We start from the raw sequence: 27,951 nt of genomic DNA on the forward strand, positions 1-27,951 counted from the left end.
CTCTGAGATATTTGTTCGTGCTTTTGTACTTTTGCGACATTGGACGACTTGAATGTTGTTTTGTCTGCAGGAGAAGAAACTCGAACGATCATCTGCAGAACTTTATTGGTCTAGAACACAAATACATTCCTAGAGAAGTTCTCCATTTCTCAACCAGTCAACTAAAGACTAATGATACCCGTGCTCTGGTAGAGAAACCGTTGTTTTTCTGGTCGAGATGAGAGAGTTGCTTCCGATCCCGGCGAGGCGGCAGAGGGAGCGTCTCACCAGCCTCCCTGCTCCTCCCATCTCCTCCTCACCCATCATCTCTTTCTCAATCCAAACCTCAAAAAAGTTCCCATTCTTCCACGTTGTCAAATGCTGCAGGTACAACTCGTCTTTGTGGAGTTAGGTTGACTTACAGAACCTGCTCTGATTCTCTGTCGAAATGTTCCTACAAAGAGTCTTTGAAAATGTTTTCCTGTGTCCAGTGAAGACGTCTTTGTGTTTTTATTTTCAGATACGAGGCAGAGAATGCTTTCTTCTCCAGTCTGAAGCTCAACGACTTCAACATCATCGACACTCTGGGAGTTGGAGGCTTTGGTCGCGTTGAACTGGTACGATGTGATTACACTGCGTCAGCTCACAGTGAACTGGATTATTCAGTACATCTCAAACTATATCAGAGACTTGCATCAAATCAGATGCAGAATGTGTAGATATATATTAAAGGAGAGATGCAACATGTGCAGGATATTTTCTATAACATTATGAACATATGCAATGCAGCAAAACCGGCGCTATCGTAAAGAAAATACCAGATTTGTTCACACTAGTTTTACGTTAGTTAGGAAGTGATTTCAGACTGGTTTGAATCCATTTTAGATGAGTTAGAAACTAGTTTCTGTTCAGTTTGAGACTGTTTCTGATTTTCCAATACTGAGATCCATTTCAGATCAGATTGGTTTTAAAATCAAATTTAGTTTTAAAACCAGGTTCAGACTGGTTTAAGACAACTTGTTTCCTTTATTTATATTTGAAACAGGTTTCTGATGAATTTCAGACTAGTTTGAATCCATTTTAGATGAGTTAGAAACCAGTTTCAGTTCAGTCTGCTTGTTTTCTTTTGAGATCATATTTCAGACTAGTTTAAATCCCTTTTAGTATCATATTATTTAGAAATTAAGACAATCTTTTATTTTTCATACTAGTTTTGATAGTTGGGGATCAGTTAAAACTTAGTTTGAGACCAGATTCATGATTGACTTTAAGACCAGTTTAAGACCAGAGGCCGTTTGCAAATCTGGTTTCAGACCAGGTTTGAGCCGTGTGGTGTGTACAGAAAGAGTTCAAAAATCAGATTTATTGCTAATAACACTGATATTTGTAGTAAAGTTCCAGTAAAATATTGGTTCTGGTAACTATTAACTAGTACTCTTCGGTTTACCAGATTAAATGGAGGGAAAGTCTGAGGTGGATGGAAACCTGGATGGAGGGGGGGTTATGGGTGGTGCATTGCGGCTCAGGGAGTCAAGTTTCTCTGCCGCAGGAGGTGGGGCTTTGGGGGTCGGTGTAACTTATGGTGGAAGGGAAGCCCTGCAGAGGGTTTGCCCAAAAACAGGAAGGAATCCCCGCTCAGGGTCTCCCGTCATTCCTCTGGAGATATTCTTAGTCGTTCAGTCAGAGCGTAACCCTGCACCGTGGAAAAGTCTGACCTCTGACCTCCAGACCGACCGTCTGACCACGACTCGGATAGTTTCCATCGTGGAACGGCTCCAACTGAATCCCACCAGAAGGACCAGATATATATGTTTAATCTGAACAGGGTTTCATGTTGGACTAAAAGAAAACACGTCTGAGACAAAGACGACTGGACCTGAAGGCTTCACTTCTAAACGACTGGTGGAGAGTTTAGGTTTTAGTCTTTTTTAGCTGTGATTGGAGGAACCTGTTTGATCAGGTCATTACCAGACTCTAGTCATGTGACCTTCAGGTGGACTTCACCCACAGATGTTCCTGATAAAAACCTAAACTCTCCACCAGACATTTAGAGCTGAACACTTGGAGGAAATGTCTTCTACAAACACAACAAGTCCACATGAGTTTGTCTCATTTGTATAAACCTAAACGTCTTCCAGTGAAGATCCTGCCGGTGTTTTTCTATCATCTCTTGCTCTGACTGAGGCGTGACCGCTCAGACATGTCAGAGCTCAGATAACGTAACATGAAGAACTCGTCCACAAATAGAGGATTGTGTCATGTTCTACTAACGCCACAGAGAGGTGTTTACAACCTGAACACACTTTACAGGACGATTTCACCGCAGACAAGGAGACCACTAAATGATGTCTGACTGGATCAGAGCCCAGTGAACTATTTAAACCCAACATAGTTACCCCTGAATATACTTCAGACTCTCTGGAAACCTTCAAAACCTCCATTACTGACTTTGTTCACAGCTCTAGATATCACTAGATTTACGCATGAAGTTTCTTCCTGCAGCTTTAAATGCTGTTATTCCAACCGATCCGCTGAGAATCAACACACAGCTCAAACTGTGTGTGAGTTTAAAGCTTTGTCTGTTTATCTTTGTTTAGGTGCAGCTAAAGAACGAAGAGGCGAAGACGTTCGCCATGAAGATCCTGAAGAAGCGTCACATCGTCGACACGAGGCAGCAGGAACACATTCGCTCCGAGAAACACATCATGACGGAGGCGCACTCGGACTTCATCGTCAGGTGAGTAGACCAGGCCTCATAGACTCTGAAGACACTTTATTTTAATTTAATAGCTGGATGCAACGTCTTGGCTTGTTTCTGGATGTTTGTCTCAAACTTTGTGGAAACTACATTTTTCACTAAGAGAAAATGACTTCCTGTTTCCTGTCATCAGGGTCTAGAAAATAAAAGTATTTAATTAAATGTTCAAAATAAAGGTTTAACTAAAACCCTTGGTTGTCGTGTATAGCTGTTTGTGGTTTTGATGAATCCTTGTTGTTAATGTTCAGGTTGTATCGGACGTTTAAAGACAGTAAATATCTGTACATGCTGATGGAGGCCTGTCTGGGTGGAGAGCTGTGGACCATACTGAGAGACAGGTACACTTCACACTCTTTTTTTTACTGTGCACTGTCAAAATACTGGTACAAACAAGAAAGTCTTCGTACTACAGACTAGTTTAATGTCGATGTAGAACCAGAGATGACGTGTCATCACGAGTCAGGGTAAGAAGTACCGTCTACATCTACTGGATGCATTTTTTGTCTCTTTGTTTTAGGGGTTCATTTGAAGATTCCACCACCAGGTTCTACACGGGCTGCGTGGTCGAAGCTTTCGCCTACCTGCACGCCAAAGGCATCATCTACAGAGACCTGAAACCTGAAAACCTCATCCTGGACAGCCGAGGATACGCCAAGCTGGTACGTACCAACATCACTACGGCTTTGTTTTCTATATTTCCTCTTATGATATCATGAATCACAGCTAATGTTAGCATGCTAGGCTAAGGAAGGCGTCACCAAAACACTCTGATCACATTGCTAATCAACCTCTTAGTCCTTAGGGTGCTGGGAGCCTGGACATCATCACATTCTACCATTGTGATCATTATACAATCCAGAAGAAGATTGAGATTTCCTCCATGTTGTTCACACATGGAACTCCCCAGGGAAACCAGTCACCAAGGCACGCTAATTGTTGTAAGGTCTCATATCTGTAGTACCACCATTAGCCCGCCAGATGGCGGCAAATGACCGCATATGACACTGTGACAGTCAAATCACCATGTGGTGCACAGGTAATAGAGAATCGTGTGGATAGACTCAAAGGGGCCACAGAAGATAATAAAAACTTTATCAGTTGCATTTGTTGTCAGTTGTTTTTGGATTTGACGAAATATTAAGACAGAAGAAGAAACTCTGACATGATGACTGAGAAACTCTTAAACTAAAATATTCAAATTTGTGACAAAGAAAGACACAAACACCATTAATATTATGGTTTGTCCTTTAGTGATTAAGACTGGCAGAAGCAAATCTTAATGGTGTGAAGTGAATTGTGGAGAGACACGTCAGTTTTGTCTTTTCCAGGTGGACTTTGGTTTTGCTAAGAAGATCGGTTTCTGTAAGAAAACGTGGACGTTCTGTGGGACGCCAGAGTACGTCGCCCCAGAGATCATCCTCAACAAGGGCCACGATGTCTCGGCAGACTACTGGTCCCTGGGCATCCTGATGTACGAGCTGCTAACTGGCAGGTGAGGACGCAAACAAATGGACGACAGCAGAGTCAGACTTCTCCCGTTCAGCGTTTTATAGCGTCCGTTTGTGTCTCCAGTCCACCGTTTTCAGGTCCAGATCCAATGAAAACCTACAACATCATCCTCAGAGGCATCGACATGATCGAGTTCCCCAAGAAGATCACCAAGAACGCCGCAAACCTCATCAAGAAGCTCTGCAGGTAGGGGGCGCTGTGCATCTGAGTAGAGTCAACATTCATCGTTTCAACCTGCAGAATTAATATTTAAACTATTTGACAGAGATAATCCTTCAGAGAGACTCGGAAACTTGAAGAATGGAGTCAAGGACATCCAGAAGCACAAGTGAGTGATCACATCCTTTAGACCATATTTATAGTCAGTTATATTCTGTACGTAGATATCAGATATCAGATATCAGACATGTCTGTTCATTTTCATGATGTTGTCTGGAAAGATCAAACAAACTGGAGTTCAGTGTGTCTCAGGGTTCTGCTTCTAAACTTGAGATGAATCTAATGTGTTTGTGTTCAGGTGGTTTGAAGGCTTTAACTGGGAGGGGCTGAAGAAAGGAACTCTGACTCCGCCCATCACACCTGACGTGAGTAGAAACCATGTTTTTCTTCTCAGGTGCCGTTCAGACCAGGTGTTAACATCTGTCCTGAGTGTCCAGCTTAAAATATAAACGATGCATCAATCAGACATTTGAGACGCGATCGCTGATATTTTGGAAAAATAAAATACACTGAGTCATTAAAGTCTGAACGATGCTGTGTTCTGTTTTACAGTCTTAAAAATATGTTGGAAATCTTCTCATCTAACAAACTGACTGAAGAAACTGAAATATTATTGATATTTAATGACATGACAATGATTTAAGTTTTTAATTCAAAACAATTAGATGATTGGACGCTTCTGGTCAGTCATATACAGTGAAGAGAGAGAGATAAAGCTTAAACCATATCAGCTTTAGAAAACACAAGAAAATAGACAAAACACAAGCAAATCAAGAAAACGTCTTCAAATACTCAGAAAATAACAAACGACAACAGAAATGTTTCAAGGGGACACCAAAAAGTGATGGACCTCCTCCACCTTTGGAGTTGCTGACGGTCGCTACTCGTCGGTGGTGTTGGAACATCCTGATCAATCAATAATATTTAAAGATTTATTCTGAGCCTTTTGGTCTCTCTTTGGGATCCTCTGGAAACATTTTCGTTGACCTTTGTGCTTCTTTCAGCACCGGTCTTGTCTATCATTTGCCAGGATATTTGACTCTATGTCCTCTTGTCCAGGTGTCCTCTGCAACCGACACCAGTAACTTTGACAGTTTCCCTGAAGACACAGATGAACCGCCGCCAGATGACAACTCCGGATGGGACTATGACTTTTAAATCAGCGTCCACGAGCTCAAACCAAAACCCGAAGCCGGACGCTCTGCAGGCGATGGCTTCTCACCGGTCTTCAGGTGATGTTTGGAGGACGGTTCCATCTGAAGGACCTCGACATGGCTTTTTATGGACGACCAGACTCTGAGGGATCAAAAGTGACCCCAAATGATTGGAGTTCTGGTTTCACTGGTCCAGTCCTCTAATGAGACAACTGCTGGAAGATGAAAAAACAATTCTTAAAGTCTGTGGTGCATTCAAGGTCCTTCTTTTCTTAAAGGTTTATAAGAAGGTTTTTTAACTTTTACAACGGAGAAAATGATTCGAGCTTCTCAGTATTTTAGCTCATTGCTTGGATTCTGCAACCTGACTGCTCTATCTGCCCTTGGAGACCGTTGGAGACCCTTGGAGACCTTTGGAGACCTTTGGAGACTGTACACCAACGATGGATCCTTGATTGTCTGCAGGGGAACTTTGGGTTTATCTCTGAGATCAGTTCTAAAGTTGTCTTCTTTTCCTGCAGGAGGCTCCAAACACATTCTTAACTTTCAGGAACTGCACAGATCATCCTCAGCTCAACAGAAATGTGCCAACACTGAGGATGTGTTTGAACGATGACAGCTGAGCGTTGAGCCCTCAGTCCACGTCACAGGCCTTCACTTACGTCCTGTTTGATGCTGCAACACTTAACGGTAGCTCGGTTGTCAGTGAAGCCACCGGAGGCTGGAACATCTGGACTGGGCTGTTATCACTAAGTGCTTCCTAGAGGAACGGACAAAGCTGGAACCTAGACCCTGAGGGGCCCCAAAGATTTCTTTGAGGTGATGACAAAGCTGTCATTTTTGCTCTGGCAACTAAAGAATAAACTGACAGCAGCTCCAGACCTTCCGAGGACATAGTGGTGAACCAGTGGAAACCCTCTGCTCCTGTCAAGTGTCCTTCATCACTGGCTGACACTTGAACTTTGACCCTGAGATCATTCTGCTACTACTGCTGCCTGACCTGTGGCATCTGGAGGAAGGGTTTAAGGTTTTGAAAGACAAACTTGAGGTCACCGTGATGCCTGCACTTCTCATTTCGTTTAATGGAACTACAAATCCAAAGACAGACAAAGACGACGTTGGGCGTAGCAGCGGTTTATGACTCCCAGAGGACGATGAACATTTCTACTTTTAAACTTTCCTGTCATTCTTTACTTTGTATTATCTCTTAATTGCATGAGAACTGATGACGTTTGCACATGTTTCCAAGACTTCCTACATGTTTTTGCACATAGACACTTCACGGCTTTAATTTCTCATCAGCTGTTTGGTTTAAAGGTGTTTGAAGGCCGAGGAGTTTTCAGGATAATTCAGATTTCGAGAAAAATGTGTCACAAGCTTTTTCTTCAAAACAGGTTTTAGGACAGTGTTTCTAAATCCTTAACTATCTCTGAGTCGTTGCTGGTATCTGTGACTCAAACTGGTCAAACCTCTCATATAAGAGAGTCCTTGATATTGGTGCCAATTCAGGAAAGAGGACGTCGTCTTCCTGAGCCAGAACCAAAACAAAAAGACATGTCAACATTCCCAGAGAAGACGTTTGGTGTTGTAAAGGGTTTTAAATTGACTTAAAGAAAAGGTATTGACTTCACAGCTTTGTTCTCATGTCTTTATAAATAAAGTTATTATTTTTAGTTACTATTTGTTATTACACAACTTGTCTCTCCAGTTAACAGCTGACGCCAGGCGTAGACTGCAGGAGTTTCAGTCTGATTCAGTCATCCCTCCCAAAAATCTGAAAAGATTATCTGGTAGTGTGAGAGGTTTACAGATCCACTCTGGATTCACGTCTTGAATCGTTTGAAGACACATTAACCTGGTTAAATCAAACATGTTTGATATTTAGGATTTAAAACCCAATCTTAATAAAATCCTGTCTGTGGCTTTGAGATTAGAAGGAAGATCATCTGTGAGGTTTCTCTTTAAGTGTGTGAAATAAATCAGAATCAAGTTTTAAAACTCTTGCAGTCTTTGCCCGGCGTAACTCATAGTTTTAGATTAATAACAGTAATGTGAATGGGTTTATTGTTCAGAGCCAAACATTTACCAGGGCAATGTTTTATTCTTTACGTGGAGGATTAAATGTTGTCCACTAGGGGGCAGATCTGGATCAATTTCTGGAGAACTTCTGATTTTCCAGACTGTGAATTTAAGCAACACCAGAGGAAGAAGACACAGTTTGTTAAAGTTGAGATTAAGGTTAAACAAACAGCTGAAGCAGGAAATCAAACACACATCAAGATAACCGCATGCGTTCAGAAACTCCACAAGAAATGTTGAGCTGACATAGACGTGCAGGTTTGTTTTTACTTCTCAGAGAAAAAGTTTGTATCTATGACGTATTTTGTGGCCTTTTGTAAAAGCTCCTGATAATTGTTTCTCTTAAAACAACTTTGTGCTAGCCGCCTGATTTTGCTGTGATATCTTTTCGTGAAGCGGTCGGTGATGTGATTTCTGTGAGCTCTGCATGAAAACTGTGGTTTGTTATCTTCTCACCACCAGGGGGCAGAATACAGACGCCCTCAAACGGAGCAGTACTGATATGCAAAGTTAGCCTAGCTTAGCATAAGGTCTAGAGGCAAGAAGGAACAACTTGCCTTTGAAATTGATTTATTCTCATGGTAACTCATAAGACCTCATAACTCCAACCAGGAAGTGTTAACCACTCCTTCAAAATAAAGAACTGATGCTGCAAAATAAAATTAGCCCTTAAATATTATTTAATTACAAAAAAAAAGATGCGTTTGGACCAGAAGGAGAAAACTTTATGTTGATGAGTTTGTAAGATAAAGCTCGTAACGCTGGTTTATTTGTATATATTGGTAATAATACAGTGCATTCTATTATTATTATTATTATTATTATTATTATTATTACTATTATTATGTCTGCCATGGTAGCTGATTTCAGTTCAAAAAGCTTTAAGGTCATGACTGTTAAACAAAGAAAAATAACTTTTGCCAAAGCATTTGGATGTGTTAAAAAATAAAAATAAACAGTTGTTAAAAAAAGACTTGACGTTGTTCCTTATTTCTAAAAGTTTGAAGCTTATTGTTCTCCCTCTATAATATAATATAATATAATATAATATAATATAATATAGTATAATATAATATAATATAATATAATATAATATAATATAAAATAAAATAAACGTTCGTGAGCCGGAAGTGAACTCAACTTCCGGCTTCCGTTTTCCATTAAAACCATCTTGTACTTCCACCAACTGACCGTGAGGTGTCACTGTGTCACCGCTCTATACGGAAGTGGAGGCGCTGCTGAACGTAAGTGAGACGCTTGCTTTAAAATATGACGATTTAAGGTTTCTTAGCTTTTCGACGCATTTTAAAACTCCTCCACTGACTTCGCGGTATTTTTCTAAAGCTAGAGGTTTCACTGAGAAGTTCGGCTCACACAGATCACACAAACAACAGCATTATATTCAGTTACATTTAAAAAGTATATCGGTGGGTTGAAAACGTCAACTGGAAAAACATATATTTATCTTTTTAAAATGTCTTGAGTTGAGTTTTATTTATCGGCCGAATTCATCAAAACATCTACAATTATTCGAGAAGTATGTCAAAGCCTTTAAAAATAGGTGCTGTGATAAACAATACTTAAATTAATATGATATATAAATGGAGGCTGGTGAGTTCGTTATCCTGAACACACAAAAACAAACAATTCAGTTGAAAAGCTATTTTAGTTCTGTTTTAATAGGAGAACATTTTAAATGGTTCACTATTTAATAAACTAATGATTGTGATTATTTTCTAATTAGAGCAGGAAGATCAAGGTTGTTGTTGTATCATGAGACACTTTAGTTAAAAGTTAAAACCAGCTCAGTCTCCTCCTCCTTCCTCCTCCTTTTCCTCCCTCTCCTTCTTCTTCTTGTTCTCCTCTTTCTCCTCCCCCTCCCTCTTCCTTTTTTCTCCTCCTCCTCCTCCTTCTCTTCTCTCCTTCTACATCTCCTCCCCTTCATCCTCCTCTACCTCCTCCTTCTTGATTCTCCTCTTCCTCCTCCCCTCCCTCTTCTTTGTTTTCTCCTCCTCCTCCTTCTCTTCTCTTCTCTCCTTCTTCATCTCCTCCCCTTCATCCTCCTCCTCCTCCTCTTCATCAGTAAACCTCCACAGTGCTCTGTGTATTATATCTGATCACGTCATTTGATTCCGTCTCCATGGTAACGGCCTATCTCCTGATCACAGTCATTAAACTCTGTGTGAGGAGAAGCACGTAGCTGCACCTCCTCTTCCTCCCTCCTCCTCTTCCTCCCTCCTCCATTTTTATGAATGAGAATCACACACACAATGACGTCAGTGACAAGCCCCTCCCCCTCTGATGCGGGAAAAACCTCACGATCAGGAAGAGAGACAGAGAGAGAGAGAGAGAGAGAGAGAGAGAGAGAGAGAGGCGTCCTCATGTTCTCCATATGTCTCTCGCCCACCCTCCTCCTCCTCCTCCTCTTCCTCCTCCATCCTTTTACCCACCTCCCTTCTTCACGACCTGGAGGATGAGTAATCCAGGGAGGGAGGGAGGAAGGATACCAACATCAGCACCATCATCATCATCATCAGCAGCCGTGAACGTGCAGAAGAAGAAGGATGAAAATTTGAAAGCTCAGTGTGAACGGAGCTGGATAATTCCTGGACTGGCTGAATCAGTTTATTTAAGTGGAGCAGACTAAACCCTGGAGTCTGGGGGACAGGGAGAAACATTCCCGCCTCTGGACGGTTCTCCTGAGCGTGGAGTGGACCTGGCTAATATCTGAGAAGAGCTGGACCAGAGGGAGGCTGGTTGGTACCAGACTAGTTCAGGGAGAGGAGGCTGTGTGACTCATCCACTGGGCTGTGGAAGGAGACTACTTCCTGAACACCAAGTCTTTTCCTTTCTCTCCTACCTCTATATGTGATGTTTCAGAGACTGGGACCTGGATAATATCTGGAGTCACTGATCCATACGTATATCACTGACTGGACTCCTCCTGGGACCTGGTTAATCCCTGGATCAGTGTGTCTGGCATGTTCTGCTTCTGCCTGCAGAGTTCCCTGCTGAAGCTCCAGGCGCTGGAGGTAGAGGGGGGTGGCTCGCTGGGACCGTCCCCCGAGGAGAGCCCCCCTGCCCTGGGCAGCAAGGAGCAGAAGAGCCCCTGTGGACCGGCCGAGCTCGGAGGGAAGGAGGGGAAGACGTTGGCTCTGTGCCACAGCACCCCTGCCGACGAGAACAGCCCCCCAGGTACCTGTCTGTCTGTCTGTCTGTCTGTCTGTCTGTCTGCTCACACCTGTCTGTCTGTCTGTCTGTCTGTCTGTCTGCTCACACCTGTCTGTCTGTCTGTCTGTCTGCCTGCTCACACCTGTCTGTCTGTCTGCTCACACCTGTCTGTCTGCTCACACCTGTCTGTCTGTCTGTCTGTCTGCTCACACCTGTCTGTCTGTCTGTCTGTCTGTTCATACCTGTCTGTCTGTCTGTTCACACCTGTCTGTCTGTCTGCTCACACCTGTCTGTCTGTCTGTCTGTCTGTTCACACCTGTCTGTCTGTCTGCTCACACCTGTCTGTCTGTCTGTCTGTCTGTCTGTCTGTCTGCTCACACCTGTCTGACATATGAATACTGCTGAGGCACATGTAGGTAAAAGTTCCACCTGTAAAATAAAATTCAGATTTCTAACTGAGAACATTTTCATGAATGAACGTGTGTGTGGTCTTGTTTTTATCAATGGACCGGTCCGATTCTTCATGGCACACAAACAACTTTTTGAGGGTAACAAGCTGTTAGTCTACAATTTGTCCTTTAGTTTATCTGAAATTAATCTCACATAGTGTTTCTGTCCACAGAGACCAGGGTCCACAGAGACCAGGGTCCACAGAGACCAGGGTCCACAGAGACCAGGGTCCATAGAGACCAGGGTCATTAACAGGGACCTGATGGTTCTGCAGATAGTCCTGATTTATTTCTGTCTTTTTAGGCAACTTACCTTCCCAAGGAGAACCCTCCTTTGGGTTTAAGTCTTGGTTTTATGGAGTGGGGAGCTGCAGGTTCTTTTACTTCCAGTTTAAATCCTGATCTCTTGGTCCGTATCAGATTAATCTCTTTTCCTCTTTCTAGTGTCTGTTCTGTTTTGCAGAGCGAACCACCACCACCAGACTTGTTGTTTCCCCTGACGGTCGTTCTATTTATAGGACAGATTTAAAGCCCACCCTGGAGCATGTGAGACGCTCTGTTACACTTTTACTGCTTTCAGCTTATTCTCATTAAAGCTCCCCCTGATCAGAATGGATCCTTCTCATCAAACTAAATTTAATCTGTTCCCACAAAAACTACCTTTGGGATCACATGAGCAGGGGCAGTGATGGCCAGGTAAGTGATTAGATCATTTGAGTCTCAGCTTTGTATTCTCAGTTTCATATGAGTGTGGTTCTAGTCTATTCCTGTAGGAGGTTCTAGGGGTCAGTGAGAAGGTTTAAATGATCCTTTAGATGGTTCTGGAGGATACATTCTAATGTCTATGTTCTAGAAATGATTGATCAGGTTTTGGATTTGATTGTTTTTTTTTGTTTTGATGTCTCAGTGTCTTGTTGGTTCTATTGCTCATTAAGGTGGTTTTAACTGGTTCTTGACATGGTTCAAGTTGATCCTGTAGGTGAATAGTGATTCTAGAGGCCAACACAGATGCTTTATGACGATGTTCTGTTGACACAGGTAGTTGTAGGTGCAACTGGCAGTTTTGTTGGGTCTTTAGCGATTGAGGAGGTTGCTACCAGGTCCTTAAGGTTGGTCCAGCAATCACTGAGGTGGTTTCAGAGGTTCTCTATGTAGTGTTGGTAGTCACTGATGTGGTACTAATGGTCTCTGAGGAGGTTCTAGTGGACATGGAAACTCCAGAGGTTTTAGGAGAATCTCATGGTCGCCGGCAGATCTAGTGGGTGTTAAGTTAGTTCTGGTGGCAATAGAGGTCTGGAGTTTCTAGAGGCTCCTTTAGTCTGTTGTGGTTGTAGAGGTGTTGGTAGTCACTGGCGTGGCGCTGATGGTCACTGAGGAGGTTCTAGTGGTCACTGAGGAGGTTCTAGTGGTCACTGAGGAGGTTTCAGAGACATTTATGCTGCTGAACTACAAAATGATGGAATGTCTCGTAGCATCTACAGGACACTGAGCCGTCAGGACGTCCTCAAACAGAACTATCTTTGGTTGTGAAATCTCCAGTTTAATATAAAATCCAAGGAGACGTTTGTTCTGTTGGTTTGACTGGATGATGAATTCTCAGGTTTTCCAGCTAGAGGAGTCTCTGATTCATTCAGAGGTTTGACCCTCGCTGCTTCCTGTCCTCTGACTCATTGGCTCTGAGCTGCTCTCGTAAACACAAAAACAAACTTCTGCTATAAATAAATTTAGTTTCTGCTCTCAGCTAAAAACACGACTCAACATCCGACAGCAGCTTTGACGATGCAGTACAACCTCCATAGAGGAGTTGGTGTTGTTTTATTAAATAATTATTTATTACATTCAGTCTTTGTCCTCTATGTGTCTCCAGAGCTGCTGACCGTCCTCACCAGGCCTCCACAGTCCCCCAGACACCAGCCGTTGACCCCCATCCACCCGATCCAGCAACCCACCGCCACCGATGGGGTGCTGCCCCCCAGCCCTCACCACTCCCCATACTCCCCACAGAGGAGCAGCCCCGGAGGTGACGGGGGAGGAGATGGATCAGAAGGAGGAGGAGGAGGAGGAGGAGGAGGAGGTGGAGCTCTCCTCCAGCTGCTTTCAGGAGGCCCCAGCCCCCTGCCCTCCCCTCGATGCTCCAGCCACAGCCTGAGGTTCAACTCTGACCCCGACACCGCTCCATCGCCGCCATGCAGCCAGCAGTACATACTGTAAGCATCACCTGGGTCCCTCACCTGGGTCCCTCACCTGGGTCCCTCACCTGGGTCCCTCACCTGGTCCCTCACCTGGTCCCTCATGGTTACTGCTCTGTTGTATGACTTTTGATTTTGGGATTGATTGGGGTGTTGGTCCTGTTTCTTGTTTAGGAGTCTGGTCTAGACTGGGGGCTCATTGGTTCTCATTAGATGATGAAGATGATGATGATGATGATGTTTTAAGGTCTTGCCGTACCAGTCTGACACTGGGCCTCGAGCCAGTGTCCCGTCTGACAGTAGCTTCTCACAGCCTCCCGTCCTGATCAAGCTCTTTCTGTTTGACCTCGTTCTTTCCGCTGCATTAATTCGTCTCATTTAATCCTTCGTCTTCGTCTTCGTCTTCTGTTTTTTGACCCACAGCCTGAAGCCAGTGATGTTTCTGACCCAGTTCACCGTCTTTATGTCTCCCTTCTCTTTACTTCCTGTTGAAAAGCAGAAGTTACTTCCTGTCGCCAGTTCTTTATTAAACACTGAAAGTATAACCCATCAGACCCTGATTGTGCTCTAACTGTATTATATATTTAATATATAAGAGTGAGTGGGACCTGTGACACGTTGAAGTGGTTTAACGCATCTGAACTTTGTGTCCAGGTGTCGTGGACGTGGGGACAGGACCGAGGGAGCGGAGGCCGAGTGTCCGTCCTCCATCCCGTTCCTCACCAGACACATCCAGACCCTGAAGAAGAAGGTTCGCAGGTTCGAGGACCAGTTTGAGCAGGAGACGAACTACAAGGTGAGTCCAGACGGAGCCTCCACTTCCTGTCTGTGGTCGACAAGAGCTAAACAAACAAACTGAGCCGTCGCCATGGAGACCAGATCATGTGATGTGATCAGATACACGAGTTCAGATCAGAACGTCAGTCACTGCAGAGGAGCATAGAACAGAAGAAGAAGAAGAAATAGAAATAAAAAGAGGAGGAGAAGAAATGAAAAGAGAAGAAGAAGAAGAAATAAAAAGAGGAGTAGAAGAAGAAATAAAAAGAGGAGGAGGAGAAGAAGAAATGAAAAGAGGAGAAGAAGAAGAAATAAAAAGAGGAGGAGGAGAAGAAGAAATGAAAAGAGGAGAAGAAGAGGAAATGAAAAGAGGAGGAGAAGAAGAGGAAATGAAAAGAGGAGGAGAAGAAGAGGAAATGAAAAGAGGAGCAGAAGAAGAAATAAAAAGAGAAGAAGAAGAAATAAAAAGAGGAGAAGAAGAAATAAAAAGAGGTGAAGAAGAAGAAATGAAAAGAGGAGGAGAAGAAGAAATAAAAAGAGGAGGAGAAGAAGAAATAAAAAGAGGAGGAGAAGGAGAGGAGGAAGAGGAGAAGGAGTAAAACTAGAAGAGGAGGAGATGGAGAAAAAAAAGAGAAGAAGTTCATCTTTTCAAACACTTGTTTCAACATCTGGTTGTTTCTCTTCCTCCATGTTTCTGTCCTTCCTGGAAACTCCTCACCTGATGATGATTAGTAAAGGTTACCATGGTTACCACCACCACAACCTCTACTCCTCATCCTCCAGGTCTGGTCTGAATAATAGAAGATGATGATGATGATGATGATGATGTTTGCCTCTCTTTGTTTCAGCCGTCCCACAACGACAAGTACTCCAACCCAGAGATGGTCAGAGTGATGAGTGAACTGGCGAAGGCTCGTAAGCAGCTCAAAGGTAGAAACACCTGATTCAGATTAAACCTCAAACAGTCTGAACAAAAGAGACTCAAAGAGCTTAAAGACCGACGCCTTGTGTCTGCTCTTCTTCTTCTTCTTCTTCTTCTGCAGAGCTGAGACTGAGGCAGTCGGTGTTTGAGTCGAAGGAGTCAGAAAACTCAGACGTGTGCAGGTGAGAGCAGATCAGCCACCGACTGTTTCATGTTGGACATGGTTTAACTCCTGCAGCAACGAAACACAGGCGTCCACATACTTAGTATTATTATTATTATTGTTCATGGTGCAGGTACGGCCCAGGGCAGCAGGGGGCGTCGGAGCACAGTCCGTCTCTGGAGGAGACGGTGGATTCTCTGTTCAGACGTCTGAAGGAGAAGAGACGAGCTCTTGGTCTCCCTGACAACATGAAGGTGGGTTCTCTGTTCATCTCCTGCTTCCATTTGTTTCTTCTCCAAACTGACGTCGGCTCTTGGTTCCTGTCAGGAGATGACTCAGGCTCAGATGGTCCTGGAGAAGATCACGCTGCAGAAATGTCTGCTGTACTTTGAGAGTCTCCACGGCCGACCGGTGAGTCTCCTCTCCATCCCTCCTCCTCACAGCCAGAAATAAGAAATAAAGAGCGTCACGTTGAGTTTGTGCCTCAGAATGAGACGTCCACGCAGTTAATTCCACCTTAAATAAAGACGTTTGTTTGTTTCTCAGGGAACGAAGCAGGAGAAGAACCTGGTGAAGCCGCTCTATGACCGATACCAGATGATCAAACGTTTACTGTGTGCCAGCCCGACCATCACCACTATAGTAAGACACACACTCCCTAAAACTAAAACCAAGTCTGGACTGGTTTTAACCCTTAATGACCTGACCCTGACAGCCTTTATTATATTCTGTCCTGGGAGCTCTTAACTGAAGAAGAAATAAATCTAAACTAGAATGAAAAGAGCAAACCAAGAAATAAATTAGATCTTAACGTTTGAGAGACTTTCCAGCTTTGTCCAAAATCTAGATCTAGATGTCGTTCTACTGAAAACAGAAGATAAAATGGAGAATAAAACTGTTTCTGTCTCTCAGGAGGAAGAGGACGGTTCTGATGAAGACTCCACACCAGATGTACTTCCCGTCCCGCCGCCTCCTCACAGAGTGACTCGACCGGCAGCCGGGGAGGAGGACAGCGACCGGGACAGCGACCCGGCCTTCGTGTCCCCGATAGACGAGGTGAAAGCCGTCCGTCAACAAGCTGCCATCACCACGGCCAACCTCCACGAAGCCTCCAGGTGAGTCCCACACCGAGGCCCTAACCCTCTACAGTAGAGAGCTCCCCCTGGTGGCTGGCTGCAGTACAGGTCATACAAGCCACGCCCCCTCAATGTTAGTGGGGGCGGGACTTGGGCCAAATTAAAAAAACAAAGTACATATTTATCAAAGATGGTTTCTTTCTTTTCAGGTAGTTAATATAATACTGATGTTTTTAAAGTGTCTTATGAAAATGGGAAGTGACATCATGATGATTGACAGTTGCTACTACGTCCCAGTTTCTCGTGTCTCATGTCTTTGTCTTTTCAACCAATCAGGGCTCAGCTGCTGGTGTGTCTGCGTGAAACGAGAGCAGAGAAGAAGACGAGGCGTAAAGCGCTGAGGGAGTTTGAGGAAGAGTTTTACCGTCAGACAGGAAGGTGAGCGACAGCATCCTGAGTTTGACTGGGTTAGATTTTTATCTTTGATTTACGAAGCGATCGTGTTTCCCGACAGAATCTGTCAGAAGGAGGATCGCACTCCGATGAAGGAGGAATACCAGGAATACAAACAGCTCAAAGCGAAGCTCCGTCTGCTGGAAGTCCTCCTCAGCAAACAGGACGTCACAAAAACCGCGTGAGGAAACTTAGCGACTCTATCCTGACCCGTCAGTAGAGACTTCCTGTACAGTTTCTCTTCTTCTTCTTCTGCTGCAAACTCAACAAACTGTAAATCATCATCCAGTCAGAGCCCTGACTTCTCTCTGCTGGTCTAAAATCAAACCAACCAGCATCCTGCAGAGCTCCTCAGTCGTTTTATACATCTGTATTTATTCCATATCTATTTTATATGAACTAAATGTGTTTGAGTCCGACTGAAAGCACTTTAAAATGTCGGGGAGCTGCTTCCGTTAAGATAAAAAATGAAAAAGATTATCAAGAGTGAATTTTTTTTCGTCTCAAACAACCTCATGAAGCAATAAGAGGTAAATGAACTGAACTTAGCTAGCTTAGCGTAGCCATCTGGGGTTCATTATGAGGCGTTTAAACCGATGCAAAGAAGAAGAAAAAATAAAAAAAAGACCAGGGTAGACCTCCAACCAATCAGAGACATTTAGTTGTTCCAGTTCAAAGTTACTCTATAAACCGGAGCAACTTCCTCCACCTGCAAGGTGGAGGAAGTCTCTCTGTTGGGAACTGATTCTGCTCCGGCGAAGATCTACCGGGCCAATCAGATCGTGTAGGCGGGGCTTAATGTGGTGATGGCGTCAGTATGACATGTCCATTGAAAGACCTTATAGCTAGATGGCAGCTAAAATGTTAGCAGATAAGAGGCCAGTCAGGAGCATTTGATGAAATGATTTGCCTGGACTCAAACCAACAACCTCCAGCTGCTAGCAAAGCAACACAAGCTAACCCTGCTAGCTTAAAAACCAGCCCCAACCTCCTCCGCCTGCAGTGGTTTAGTGGAGGAAACTTTATCTGGAGTCTCTCTGTTGGGAACTGATTCTGCTCCAGCAAAGGTCTGACGGATCAATCAGATCATGTGGGCGGGACTTAATGAGGTGATGGACAGAAGAGCAACGGTAGTCATATAAGTCGTCTGAGTTAGTTTAAATGTCTCTGATTTGTTGGAGGACTATCCAGGTGATTTCTTTTAGTCTCATGATGAAATCCAGATGAAGTTATTTCCTGATTCTGATAGAACTAAGTCTACAGCTACCACTCACTACCGCTCAGATGATCTTTATGACTACTGATACTCTTCTGTCCATCACCACATGAAGCCACGCCCCCAAATGATCTGATTGGCCGGCAGCTTTACTCTGAAATTTGAAAAAATAAATAAATAATTTTTGCTTAGTTTTCTTGAAAACAGCAAAGAAAGAGTTAACCATAAACAGACGTTTTAGTCTTTTAAAATGAGTTTCAGAGCTGCATCTGAAGCAGGATGAAGCAGCTGATGAAGTTCAGTCTTAAATGTGAGTGCAGACTGCAGAGAGATGCATCTGTATTTATATCCGAGCACTTTAAGTTGGAAAACAAGGGACTTTTTATGTTTTATCCAAAGTGTTAATATGCAACATGTTCTGTACTTGGAGGTCAAAGCTTCAGATGTTTGCATCAGAAAATCTGCTGTAGATAAATGAGTCGTAGAAAAAGGCTTCGAGAAGCTTCAGAGCTCAACAACCAGATCACCATAAAGTTTGTTTCCCTGTAGATGAAAGCAGATGAATCAGCTCGACCAGACTGTGAAGAAACACACGGGTCACTGAGTGTTAAACTCTCCCAGCGATTTAAAGTGTTTAATGATGTAACGTCAGTATAACATGAACAGAATCCAGCCTGCAGCTTTCACCTCTATATAAACGGTGTCGAGTCTTCTAGAAGTCAGATCTGTGTTCCTTATGAAACGTGTCGGTGTCTCGTCATGAACCGAAGCTGGACGTCCTGCTGAGGTTTAAATCTGTTGAATGCTGCGTGCACGTCAATGTTCACACCTTATTCTGACTCTGCTGTGATGATAATTAATGTCCTTGTGTGATTCTGCCTGACAGATTTCTATACAGACCAGTTTCAAATAAATATTTTTGCTATTTACAGAATTTTGCCATTTTGTTTGTATTTTCAATTTTAACAATTTAAAGTTTTTTAATAAGTGTTGATCCGTTTCAATGAATAACTACAGTTTATTATATCCAGAACTTTAAAGTCTTGTTTCATTCTTGGGTCCTCTGGTCAAGTCTCATCACTGATGGTAGAAACTGGCGGTGACTCTGAAGATGTTGGACGAGCCTTGATAAGGCATGATGACGGGTTTCAAGGCTTGCAGCTGTTTGTAGTGTCCAAAGTGTTTTATCCTGTAGGAGCCGGTGCGGGCCGACGGGGGAATGTGCCACTCGACTGTGGCGTTGCTTTGACCGTTTGAACCCTTCAGCCAATGAAACCTGCAGCAAGAGAGTCGAGAGACCAGGTCAGTGTCAGATACGTTTAGAACTTTGATTCATTTTTAGTTTTAAGGCCGATCACAAGAGGTTTTCTGTTTTTTAAAGTCACAGTGAGACTAAGGCCCCGTTCAGACCTCACATTAACATCTGTCCTGATCTAATCTGTAGTGTCCAGGTGTGAACACTGATCTGGTCTCTAGTGTCCAGGTTAAACAGGTCCAGGTGTGAACACTGATCTGGTCTCTAGAGTCCAGGTTAAACAGGTCCTGGTGTGAACACTGATCTGGTCTCCAGAGTCCAGGTTAAACAGGTCCAGGTGCGAACACTGATCTGGTCTCTAGAGTCCAGGTTAAACAGGTCCAGGTGTGAACACTGATCTGGTCTCTAGTGTCCAGGTTAAACAGGTCCAGGTGTGAACACTGATCTGGTCTCTAGAGTCCAGGTTAAACAGGTCCAGGTGCGAACACTGATCTGGTCTCTAGAGTCCAGGTTAAACAGGTCCAGGTGTGAACACTGATCTGGTCTCTAGTGTCCAGGTTAAACAGGTCCAGGTGTGAACACTGATCTGGTCTCTAGAGTCCAGGTTAAACAGGTCCAGGTGTGAACACTGATCTGGTGTCAGTCCACGTGTGGAGGTGGTCTGGGACACATGTGACCTCCTTCCTTTGGTAGTGTGAACACCCAATGAGTCCTGGGCCACATTAAAGACCACCTACTCATCCTTCCCTTCCTTCCTTCTCTAAAATAACTACCGTCATAAATCAATCAGATCTTAACATGTGAGAGTCTTTCCATCTTGTTCCAACATCTGGATCATGTCTCCAAGTCACCAAGCAGCTGTTGATGGTTCTGATCCAGCGGTAGGTAGAGATCCATTAGAGACAGCAGCTGCTACAATATTCTACTGACCACATGATGGCGCTGCTGATTTACAGACACACAAACTGAGATCAGATCTCAAGTGCTGGCTGGGGACGCATGTGGAGACACATTTAGATTAAGACCAGGTGGAGACACAGGGACTTACAGATGGACAGGTGAGACCAGATGTTGATGTGAGGTCTGAACAGGGTCTAAATCATCTGACAGTTTCCTGAATATTTCCTCTACCTAAATATAAACTAACGTACCTCGTCTCCCATGATGCGTCCGTGTGGACAACCTCCCAGGTTTCTGTTGCGTTGTCAAAAATCTCCACAGTAACAAAAGTTCTGTCCCTCTGCAATGATTCATAATATTAGAGTTGAAGGAAATGATGAAAGAAATAAGAACTAAATTGAAAGAACACAAGTAAATAAAGATAAAGATTCTTACAATGTCTCCAGAGTGTCTGGGGTTTCCAGCTACAAATGTGACTGAGACAACATCACCCTGAAAAACACATTAAAAATGTATTTGTTCTCATAAAAACAGCAGAGTATCATCAGCATCTGATAGGTGGTTCTATTAGCTCACAGTGGTAGAAGGTGTACGTGAGTTTTATTAAATTACTGTTAAAACTTTTGTCTTGTGGCTCCTTTGCTCTTTGTAAAATAACTACTAATATGTAAATACTAGTGTATATTTACTATAATGTATTTTACAGATGGCTCATTTTTAGTTTGGAGCTGCAGGTTGTCAGAAATCATCTAGGTTTATTAATGTTTATAAATAGTAGATAATAGCTGATAGCTGTCATTAAAAAACTGTATGATTTATGTCTTATCACCCAACACCTTTGCTGTAATAATAATATAATAATTCAAAGACTTTGATAAAAATGTCATGAAACCCCGACGCCACATCAGCACAAGTCTAAAACAAACTGGGCCGAGCCCTGAGCCCTGAGTCGTACCGGTCTATAGACGGGATAAACTTGCTGCAGGACGTCTCCAAAGTTGGTGTTTGTTGGTTTTCTGTCAATGGCCGCAGCAGACATCAGATTTAAGGGATTGTCAAAGAAGGGAGGCTGAGGGCCGACCGGCAGCTCAGACACTCTGTCCTGAAAACACACACAGTATCACTGTTACAGCAATAGCTCGTTGTTCTCTGACTGTGTTCATCGTTATGTTTAAATTCTCCACAGGTGTAACACCCAGTCACACCTGAGCAATGGCTCTGGCCAGGCCTCTGAACTTCTGCAGATACGCACTGAGCGTGTGCGGACCGTAGATGGTGGAGGCTCCTTCATAACGCTGCACCTGAAAAACAAAGGGAACATGTAAATGTCTGTTTCATACGGTATGACAATCAGAGGAGACATTTTTCTGATTATTCTTTCTGAGAAACATTTTAAATGCAGGAACTTTACAGTTTCTAAACACTACACTTCCCATGATCCTCAGCTGCATTGTACCTGGTATTCTTCATAGGTGGTGATGTAGTGAGTGTAGACGTTACTCAGACCAGCGATCACCACCTCCGTGTCTTTGAACATCCCCTCGGACTGAAGCTCCTGGCACACGGTAATAACGTGGTAATAACACGATAATAACACAGTAATAACACACAGTAATGTCACATGATATGTCGCAGGTGTTGAAGTTTGTGTTCATGTTGTTTCTCACCTGTTTGACGGCTTCTCGTATCCTCCGGCCTGACATGGTGCTGTAAACACAGAGCACTGTCAGTGTTAAAATCATTAGCTGGGTTGTTATTAGTGTTAATATCAGCTATGTCGTTATTATTAGCCTGATTGTTATTAGCAGTGTTGTTGTTAGCATATTGTAATTAGCATTTCTTGTCATGATGTTGTTGTCATGTTATCAGTTATTATTCATGGTGTTGGAAGGAAAAGGTTACGTCATTTCTCCAGGAACGGCTACGACGGCTACAGATCCGACTGTGAGGATCTGAACGTCGATGATCTGGGGATGCCAAGGCAGAGGCCAGTTCATCTGCACACACCAACACAAGCAACAGCTGTTACCAAACATTAGCAAACAACTGCATCAGAAGACTTTAGTGTGTAACGTTTAGCTAGCATCAGTGCCCAGCCTCACCTCCCCCGTACTGAACAGGATCGGTTTAGGATGATGGCATTCCTGCGTCTGATTGGATGGCGCGCCCACAAGAGCGTCTCTGATCCCGTCCCAGAACGGGTCTCCTTCCACGGCGCCTTTGTGACAAAGACATACGGGTTTATTGAATTAGAAACTGATGCAGCAGAGTTACAGCAGAATGTGAGTAGAGTGACAATAGAATCACCCTGAGTGAAGTTCAGGTCTCCTCCTCCATCTGTTGTTCCTGCTGCAAAACTGTGACCCAGAGCTGGTTTACATGTACTGACCTAACAAATACACAACAACAACATCAACTAGTGCAAACATTTCATATTATTATTGTTATTATCTATAAAATAACCCCAGAAACATTAATTAAATGTTGATACAACATTCAGTATCAAATCCACGAAAACTCAGTATTAAAATATTTAAGAAATTTAAAAATAACTTAAAGATTTAAGTAAAATAATAATATTTGTAAAATACTAAATTCATCCACATTCCCAAACTTTAACATAAAACACTTTAAAGAGTGATAAGAAATAAAATCCAAACAAGTTTCACAACAAATGTTAAAATCTGACTTTTACAAATAAAATACTTAAATCTTAAACTGATAGACCTGAATACATTTTATAAAATGCCAGAAAAATAATAATAAAATTGCTTAAATATCGTTTCAAAGATTGAAGAAATATTAATAATATATTTGCTGGATGTCTGATCCTTTAATTAAGTTAATTGAATAAATAAATAATGAAAGACATAGTTTGTGTGCTGACCGTGTGAGTGTCGTTGATCTGGATCGTCACATCCGTCATGTTGACCCACTGATGAGCAGAATAAATGAAGCCGGTCACCTCCTCCACTGCGTTAACGTACAGCTCCTGAAGGGGGCAGCAGACAAACACACAGTCAGAGTTTCACATCCTGTTCACCTCAAAGATCCTCCTGACGTCAACCACCAACCCAGAACCGTGGACACAGGACATGGACATTAAACATGGACATACGGAGGTAACAAGTTCTGGTCCCCACAAAGCAGTACAGGGACGGACCCGGGTCCCCACAACGTATAGATGGATGGATGGATAGATAGATAGATAGATGGATAGATAGTACCTTGGCCTTCCTGTAGATGTTGTGTGCGATGATCCTCGTGCTGTCAAACATGTCGTCTCCAGGTCCAAATGCTTTGCACATCTTAGTCTGTTGGACACACACTGACGGTTACTGTGTGTTAGTGTGTGTTAGTGTGTGTGTGTGTGTGTGTGTGTGTGTGTGTGTTAGTGTGTTAGTATTTACCCCTCCCACAGGACAGGAGCTGTTCAGGTAGTCACAGGGTAGCCCCGTGTTCTCACAGTGAGGTCCTCTGGTGTTGGGACTGACGTCGCCAAGGTTACTGGAGGAGAAGCCGGCCACAAAGTCTCCCTGAGACAGAGAGGACACACAGGTAAGACAAAGAGAGACACCGTGACCGACAGTCATGTGATCTGTGTCCTCATGTCCTACCTGTCCAGGTAGTGCTCCAGGGTTCTCGTCCTGCTCCAGCAGGTAGGAGGCGTAGCCCATGTTGTCGCTGCTCACCATGCGGTTGGTGTAGTTCATGCTGACGGCGTGGACGGCAAACCAGCTGTGACAATAATAATAACAACAACAATAAACTTTATTTAAACGGCTGCAGCTCACACATGATTGTTGTTGTTGGGACAGACCTGTGTGTCCTTACCTGAGCATACCGATCCCGTTTCCTTTCAGATCTGTGAACTTCAGCACCAGCACCTGTTTATCTGTGTTCCCCTTGTACCTGGAGGATTCAATAACAACACTGATCCATCACACTGACTTTACGTGGTCACAACTGAACTAACATCTGGATCATGTCTCCAAGTCAACAACCAGCTGTTGATGGTTCTGATCCAGCGGTAGGTAGAGATCCATTAGAGACAGCATCTGGTACAATACTCTACTGACCACATGATGGCGCTGCTGATTTACAGACACACAAACTGAGATCAGATCTCCTTGCGTACCTGAGTCGCTCTTCCTCGGGGTTGTTCAGGTACGAGTGAGGACTTCTGTTCAGGCTGCTGTCGTCCAGCTCCCCTGTGTTCCTGTAAATCCTGCCCCGCCTCATGTTATGGTGGGCTATGTCTATACTCTGGAAACAAATCATTTAGAGTGAGAACTACAGTGGGTCTGGTCTATACTCTGAAAATTACATATAATGTGGCTGCAATGGCAAACAAGTCATAGACATAAACAGACCCACTGGATCTGTGTATTTCCTGGAAGCCTTATAATCTCCAGTGCTCCTGAACTATCCATCACACACAGTTTCTTGTATTTGTAGGTGAGGGTTAAAGACAGTTGTGTAATTCCCGGCAGCTGCCACTAGGTGTCACTAAATAAACAATTTAATGGACATTCATTCCTGGAGGCCCCACTCATTATCATTACACTATGGTCTAAACTAGATGAGACTCAGTGACACACACCCTGACGATGCCTTTGACCAGCGGCTCGATGGCCTCCTTCATGTAACCTTTGCTGCTGATCAGGAACAGGGTGTACTGGAAGTATCCGGCCGGGCCGCTGTGGGTGTGAGTCCCGCTCAGAACCACGTTATCCTGCCGGTACTGATCCCCGAACCGCAACTTCAACGCCTGCAGCACCTGCACGCAAACACTTTTGTACTATCTTTGTAGACAAGAATGAAATGATTGTTGAGATTAGATTAGAATTTACAGCTTGTTCCAAAATATGGCTCATCTCCCCAAGTCATGACACGCACAACAAACAGCTGGGACTTAGTTTTAGGCAAAAGGTTACGATTATGGTTTGTATGGGTGTAGTTACCACGCTGATAAGGAGCATGTTTGAGGCCTTCTAATAGTGGGCTGGTTTGTGGTGTGGTTTAGGGGAGTCATGGTTTGAGTAAAGGTTAGGTACTTAGTTCAGATGGTTAGGGTAAGGGGCTAGGGAAGGCATAATGTCAATGGAAAGTTGTCACAGGTTAAACTAGTTGGTGCCTTAAGTCACTTTTTAGGGTCTACACTAGACTCCAGACCAGTTCATTGGGGGAAGTCTTGTCTCCAGTTGAAAGCCACTGAGTTGAAGGTCACTATTAAACACACTAGTAACAAATCAGTTCCAGGACATGAGGGTAAGTCTATGTAGATGTGACTAAAGTAATACTATACAGTATATGTTTGTGTTTCTACCTCCAGTCGGAGCCTCTGTGATATCATTCCTACGTCCACGGTGACGAACACGACTCTCCGCTGCCTGTCGTCAACGATGAAGGCTCGGCTGTACAGACGAGTGTGAATCCCTGCAGCCGTCTGCTGAGGGTTTGCATATCCCATCTGAATACACACACAGAGATAACACTACTCAGTCTGTGAAGGTCATTGTATATATAAAATACCAGTCTTTACAGTCGGTATAAACATAATGTTAAAGTCCAGGTGACGTTATTTCAGCTTGTTTTTTAAACCAACTTAGTTTGACCATTTCAAAAGAAAAGCAATGATGTCGTTTTTAATTCCTGTATTTATAATTCTGTCCAATTCGTTAAAAAGCTGTTTTAGTTTGTCACTGATGTTCAGACAGAGAAGAATCATCAGGTTTCTTTAAGATTTGTCATGTGAAGGCTGACTGAAGGTCAACCGAACAATGTCATGTTATGGAGGAGAGGAACCAGACAACAAACACTAGAAAATACTAGAAGATGATGCACATCAATAAATTCTGGAGGTAAAAATAAAACTTTAGTTACTAAGTGTGTTCTGTTTGAGTTTGAGGTCGTCTGACTTCAGGCTGAGAAGTTGACAGATTGATATCAGGTTCCAGTACGAACCATAAAGATTATCAATCCACACACACCCTGTCAGACTTTGGAGTTTGATTATCTGTAAGCTGTTGTTTTAGTTTTAGCTGAGATATTATTATAGATAATAGAAATACTGCTTGTGGCTTGTGTGTGCACTAATGACTGACAGAGGAAGAACTCAACACATCCAGTCTTTGCTCTGACTTGATGTAAAACCAACAAAGTGTCTGGTTCTGGGTTTTGGTTCCACCAAGTTTTCTTTTTGGCTGATTTGAGAACTGGGTCCAGTTTGGGTCATCGTTGGTGTGTCAGAACCAGTGACTGGATCAGTCCTGTTCTACTGTCATTTGTCTCATGGTGCGTCCTGATTAGTGATCGATCAATCAATCAGTACTGTACCAGAGACTGACTGTCTCCACCAGCGTTAATGTTACCTCTTATTGTTGGTAAAATAAAATCCAACGTTTGCAGCTCCTAAAGCTGAGTCCAGGAACAAGGAACACTGATTCTGGATCAGTCAATTTTAGGACACCATCATTATTACTTTTATGTAGACACCTTGTATAAAGAGTCAATGATGGACCTCTAGTTGTCATTATCACAGCTGTTATGTCTTGATGTCTCGTTTCCCTGGGGAGTTACATACATGAACAACATGGAGGAAATCTCAATCTTCTTCTGGATTGTATAATGATCACAATGGTAGAATGTGAAGATGTCCAGGATAAATAAAATGTCCAAATGGAGAGTGGGCCTGGTTCTATTTTTACTAGAACCTTTGTGGTATTTCTATAAACTCTTGGTCCAGAGACCATCTTGGCTGGAGGCCCTGAAGGCAGCATCAGTGGTACTAACCAGAGGGATTTCAGCCGGTGGTCCGGTGCAGTCGGCTCGACCAACTCCGATCAGGTAAGGTCTCATGGGCTTTGGACTCGGAGACGGAGAAGGGGACGGAGAAGGAGAAAGAGAAGGAGACGGAGACGGAGAAGGAGAAGGAGACGGAGACGGAGAAAGAGACGGAGAAGGACCTGATGGGACAACATGGAGGACTGTAGAGTGATTGTTCTTCCTGTTTTCATTAAGTTCCCCTCCAATCCCCTCAAGACACAAAGCACTTTAAACTTTATGAACTAAACAACTAGCATCAATCATTCCTGTTTACTTTCAATATAAAGTCATTTTGTTGTTTGAGGCGTTTTCAGTAGTTTCAATCAGACAGGAGATCATTTATAGCTGAACATCATGGTCGTTCTTTACCTGTGTGCGTATCCCTGGTGGCGATCAGCGCTATCATCGTCACGGAGACGGCCGTCATGAGGATGAAGAGGACGAAGAGCGCCACCTCCAGAGCAGAAGCTCCACAACACACTGACTTCTTGCGTGTCATTCTGTCTGCAAAGCAAAGCTGAGTTATCAGGAAACAAAAATCATTTAAGACTTCTCTTAACTTCTCTTTCTCTTTGGATTTAAATTCATTTTGACCGATTGTGTCACATAAAATATCAAATACATAGTTTTTAGCAGAGTCTCACACTCGAGGTCATTTCTTCTGCTGATGGTCAGGTTGACTTTGTTGTGGATGCAGTAATCACACAATCAGTGTTATTGCAGGAAAATGACAACAAAACACTGGAAGAACAAATTTCTTGTGGACGATAGAAAGATTTCTTGGAGCTTTATGTGGTGATGGCGTCAGTATGACACGTCCATTGACAGACCTAGAGTTAGCCCTGTTAGCTAGC

General features: G+C 43.4%; 4 protein-coding genes across 4 annotated transcripts in view; 2 read left to right on the forward strand and 2 right to left on the reverse strand.

Moving 5' to 3' along the window:
* prkg1 (protein kinase cGMP-dependent 1) overlaps nucleotides 1–5,789 on the forward strand; it is a gene marked incomplete at its 5' end in the record, with an annotated part of 36,878 nt that extends 31,089 nt beyond the window's left edge. Inside the window, 9 exons of the mRNA XM_084567944.1 lie at nucleotides 500–596; nucleotides 2,577–2,716; nucleotides 2,986–3,075; nucleotides 3,255–3,396; nucleotides 4,066–4,229; nucleotides 4,310–4,432; nucleotides 4,512–4,574; nucleotides 4,764–4,830; nucleotides 5,525–5,789. Of these exons, the coding sequence (XP_084424070.1) occupies nucleotides 500–596; nucleotides 2,577–2,716; nucleotides 2,986–3,075; nucleotides 3,255–3,396; nucleotides 4,066–4,229; nucleotides 4,310–4,432; nucleotides 4,512–4,574; nucleotides 4,764–4,830; nucleotides 5,525–5,623 (985 nt within the window). The 3' untranslated portion in view covers nucleotides 5,624–5,789. The remainder of the gene's footprint in view (nucleotides 1–499; nucleotides 597–2,576; nucleotides 2,717–2,985; nucleotides 3,076–3,254; nucleotides 3,397–4,065; nucleotides 4,230–4,309; nucleotides 4,433–4,511; nucleotides 4,575–4,763; nucleotides 4,831–5,524) is intronic.
* Nucleotides 1–27,951, reverse strand: part of LOC311504239 (microfibril-associated glycoprotein 4-like) — a gene marked incomplete at its 5' end in the record, with an annotated part of 417,732 nt that overhangs the window by 329,061 nt on the left and 60,720 nt on the right. The window lies entirely within an intron of this gene.
* On the forward strand, nucleotides 10,680–17,458 carry fam13c (family with sequence similarity 13 member C; the record flags this gene model as incomplete). The annotated part of the gene is made up of 11 exons (XM_084567920.1): nucleotides 10,680–10,893; nucleotides 13,186–13,525; nucleotides 14,162–14,303; nucleotides 15,133–15,214; nucleotides 15,328–15,388; nucleotides 15,503–15,623; nucleotides 15,697–15,780; nucleotides 15,916–16,011; nucleotides 16,282–16,484; nucleotides 16,782–16,883; nucleotides 16,960–17,458. 11 exons carry the CDS (start codon nucleotides 10,680–10,682, stop codon nucleotides 17,081–17,083), a joined length of 1,569 nt encoding a protein of 522 aa, XP_084424046.1. The 3' UTR covers nucleotides 17,084–17,458.
* asah2 (N-acylsphingosine amidohydrolase 2) lies at nucleotides 19,175–27,596 on the reverse strand (the record flags this gene model as incomplete). Its single annotated transcript, XM_084568233.1, has 20 exons — nucleotides 19,175–19,390; nucleotides 20,521–20,609; nucleotides 20,705–20,761; nucleotides 21,225–21,371; nucleotides 21,475–21,570; nucleotides 21,726–21,824; nucleotides 21,937–21,976; nucleotides 22,172–22,266; nucleotides 22,372–22,487; nucleotides 22,577–22,658; nucleotides 23,157–23,261; nucleotides 23,497–23,583; nucleotides 23,680–23,805; nucleotides 23,887–24,007; nucleotides 24,104–24,181; nucleotides 24,408–24,535; nucleotides 24,873–25,049; nucleotides 25,599–25,742; nucleotides 27,065–27,165; nucleotides 27,467–27,596. 20 exons carry the CDS (start codon nucleotides 27,594–27,596, stop codon nucleotides 19,192–19,194), a joined length of 2,217 nt encoding a protein of 738 aa, XP_084424359.1. The 3' UTR covers nucleotides 19,175–19,191.

Source organism: Chelon labrosus, assembly GCF_963514085.1.
Source record: "Chelon labrosus genome assembly, chromosome: 19".
In the NCBI taxonomy this organism is placed as follows: domain Eukaryota; kingdom Metazoa; phylum Chordata; class Actinopteri; order Mugiliformes; family Mugilidae; genus Chelon; species Chelon labrosus.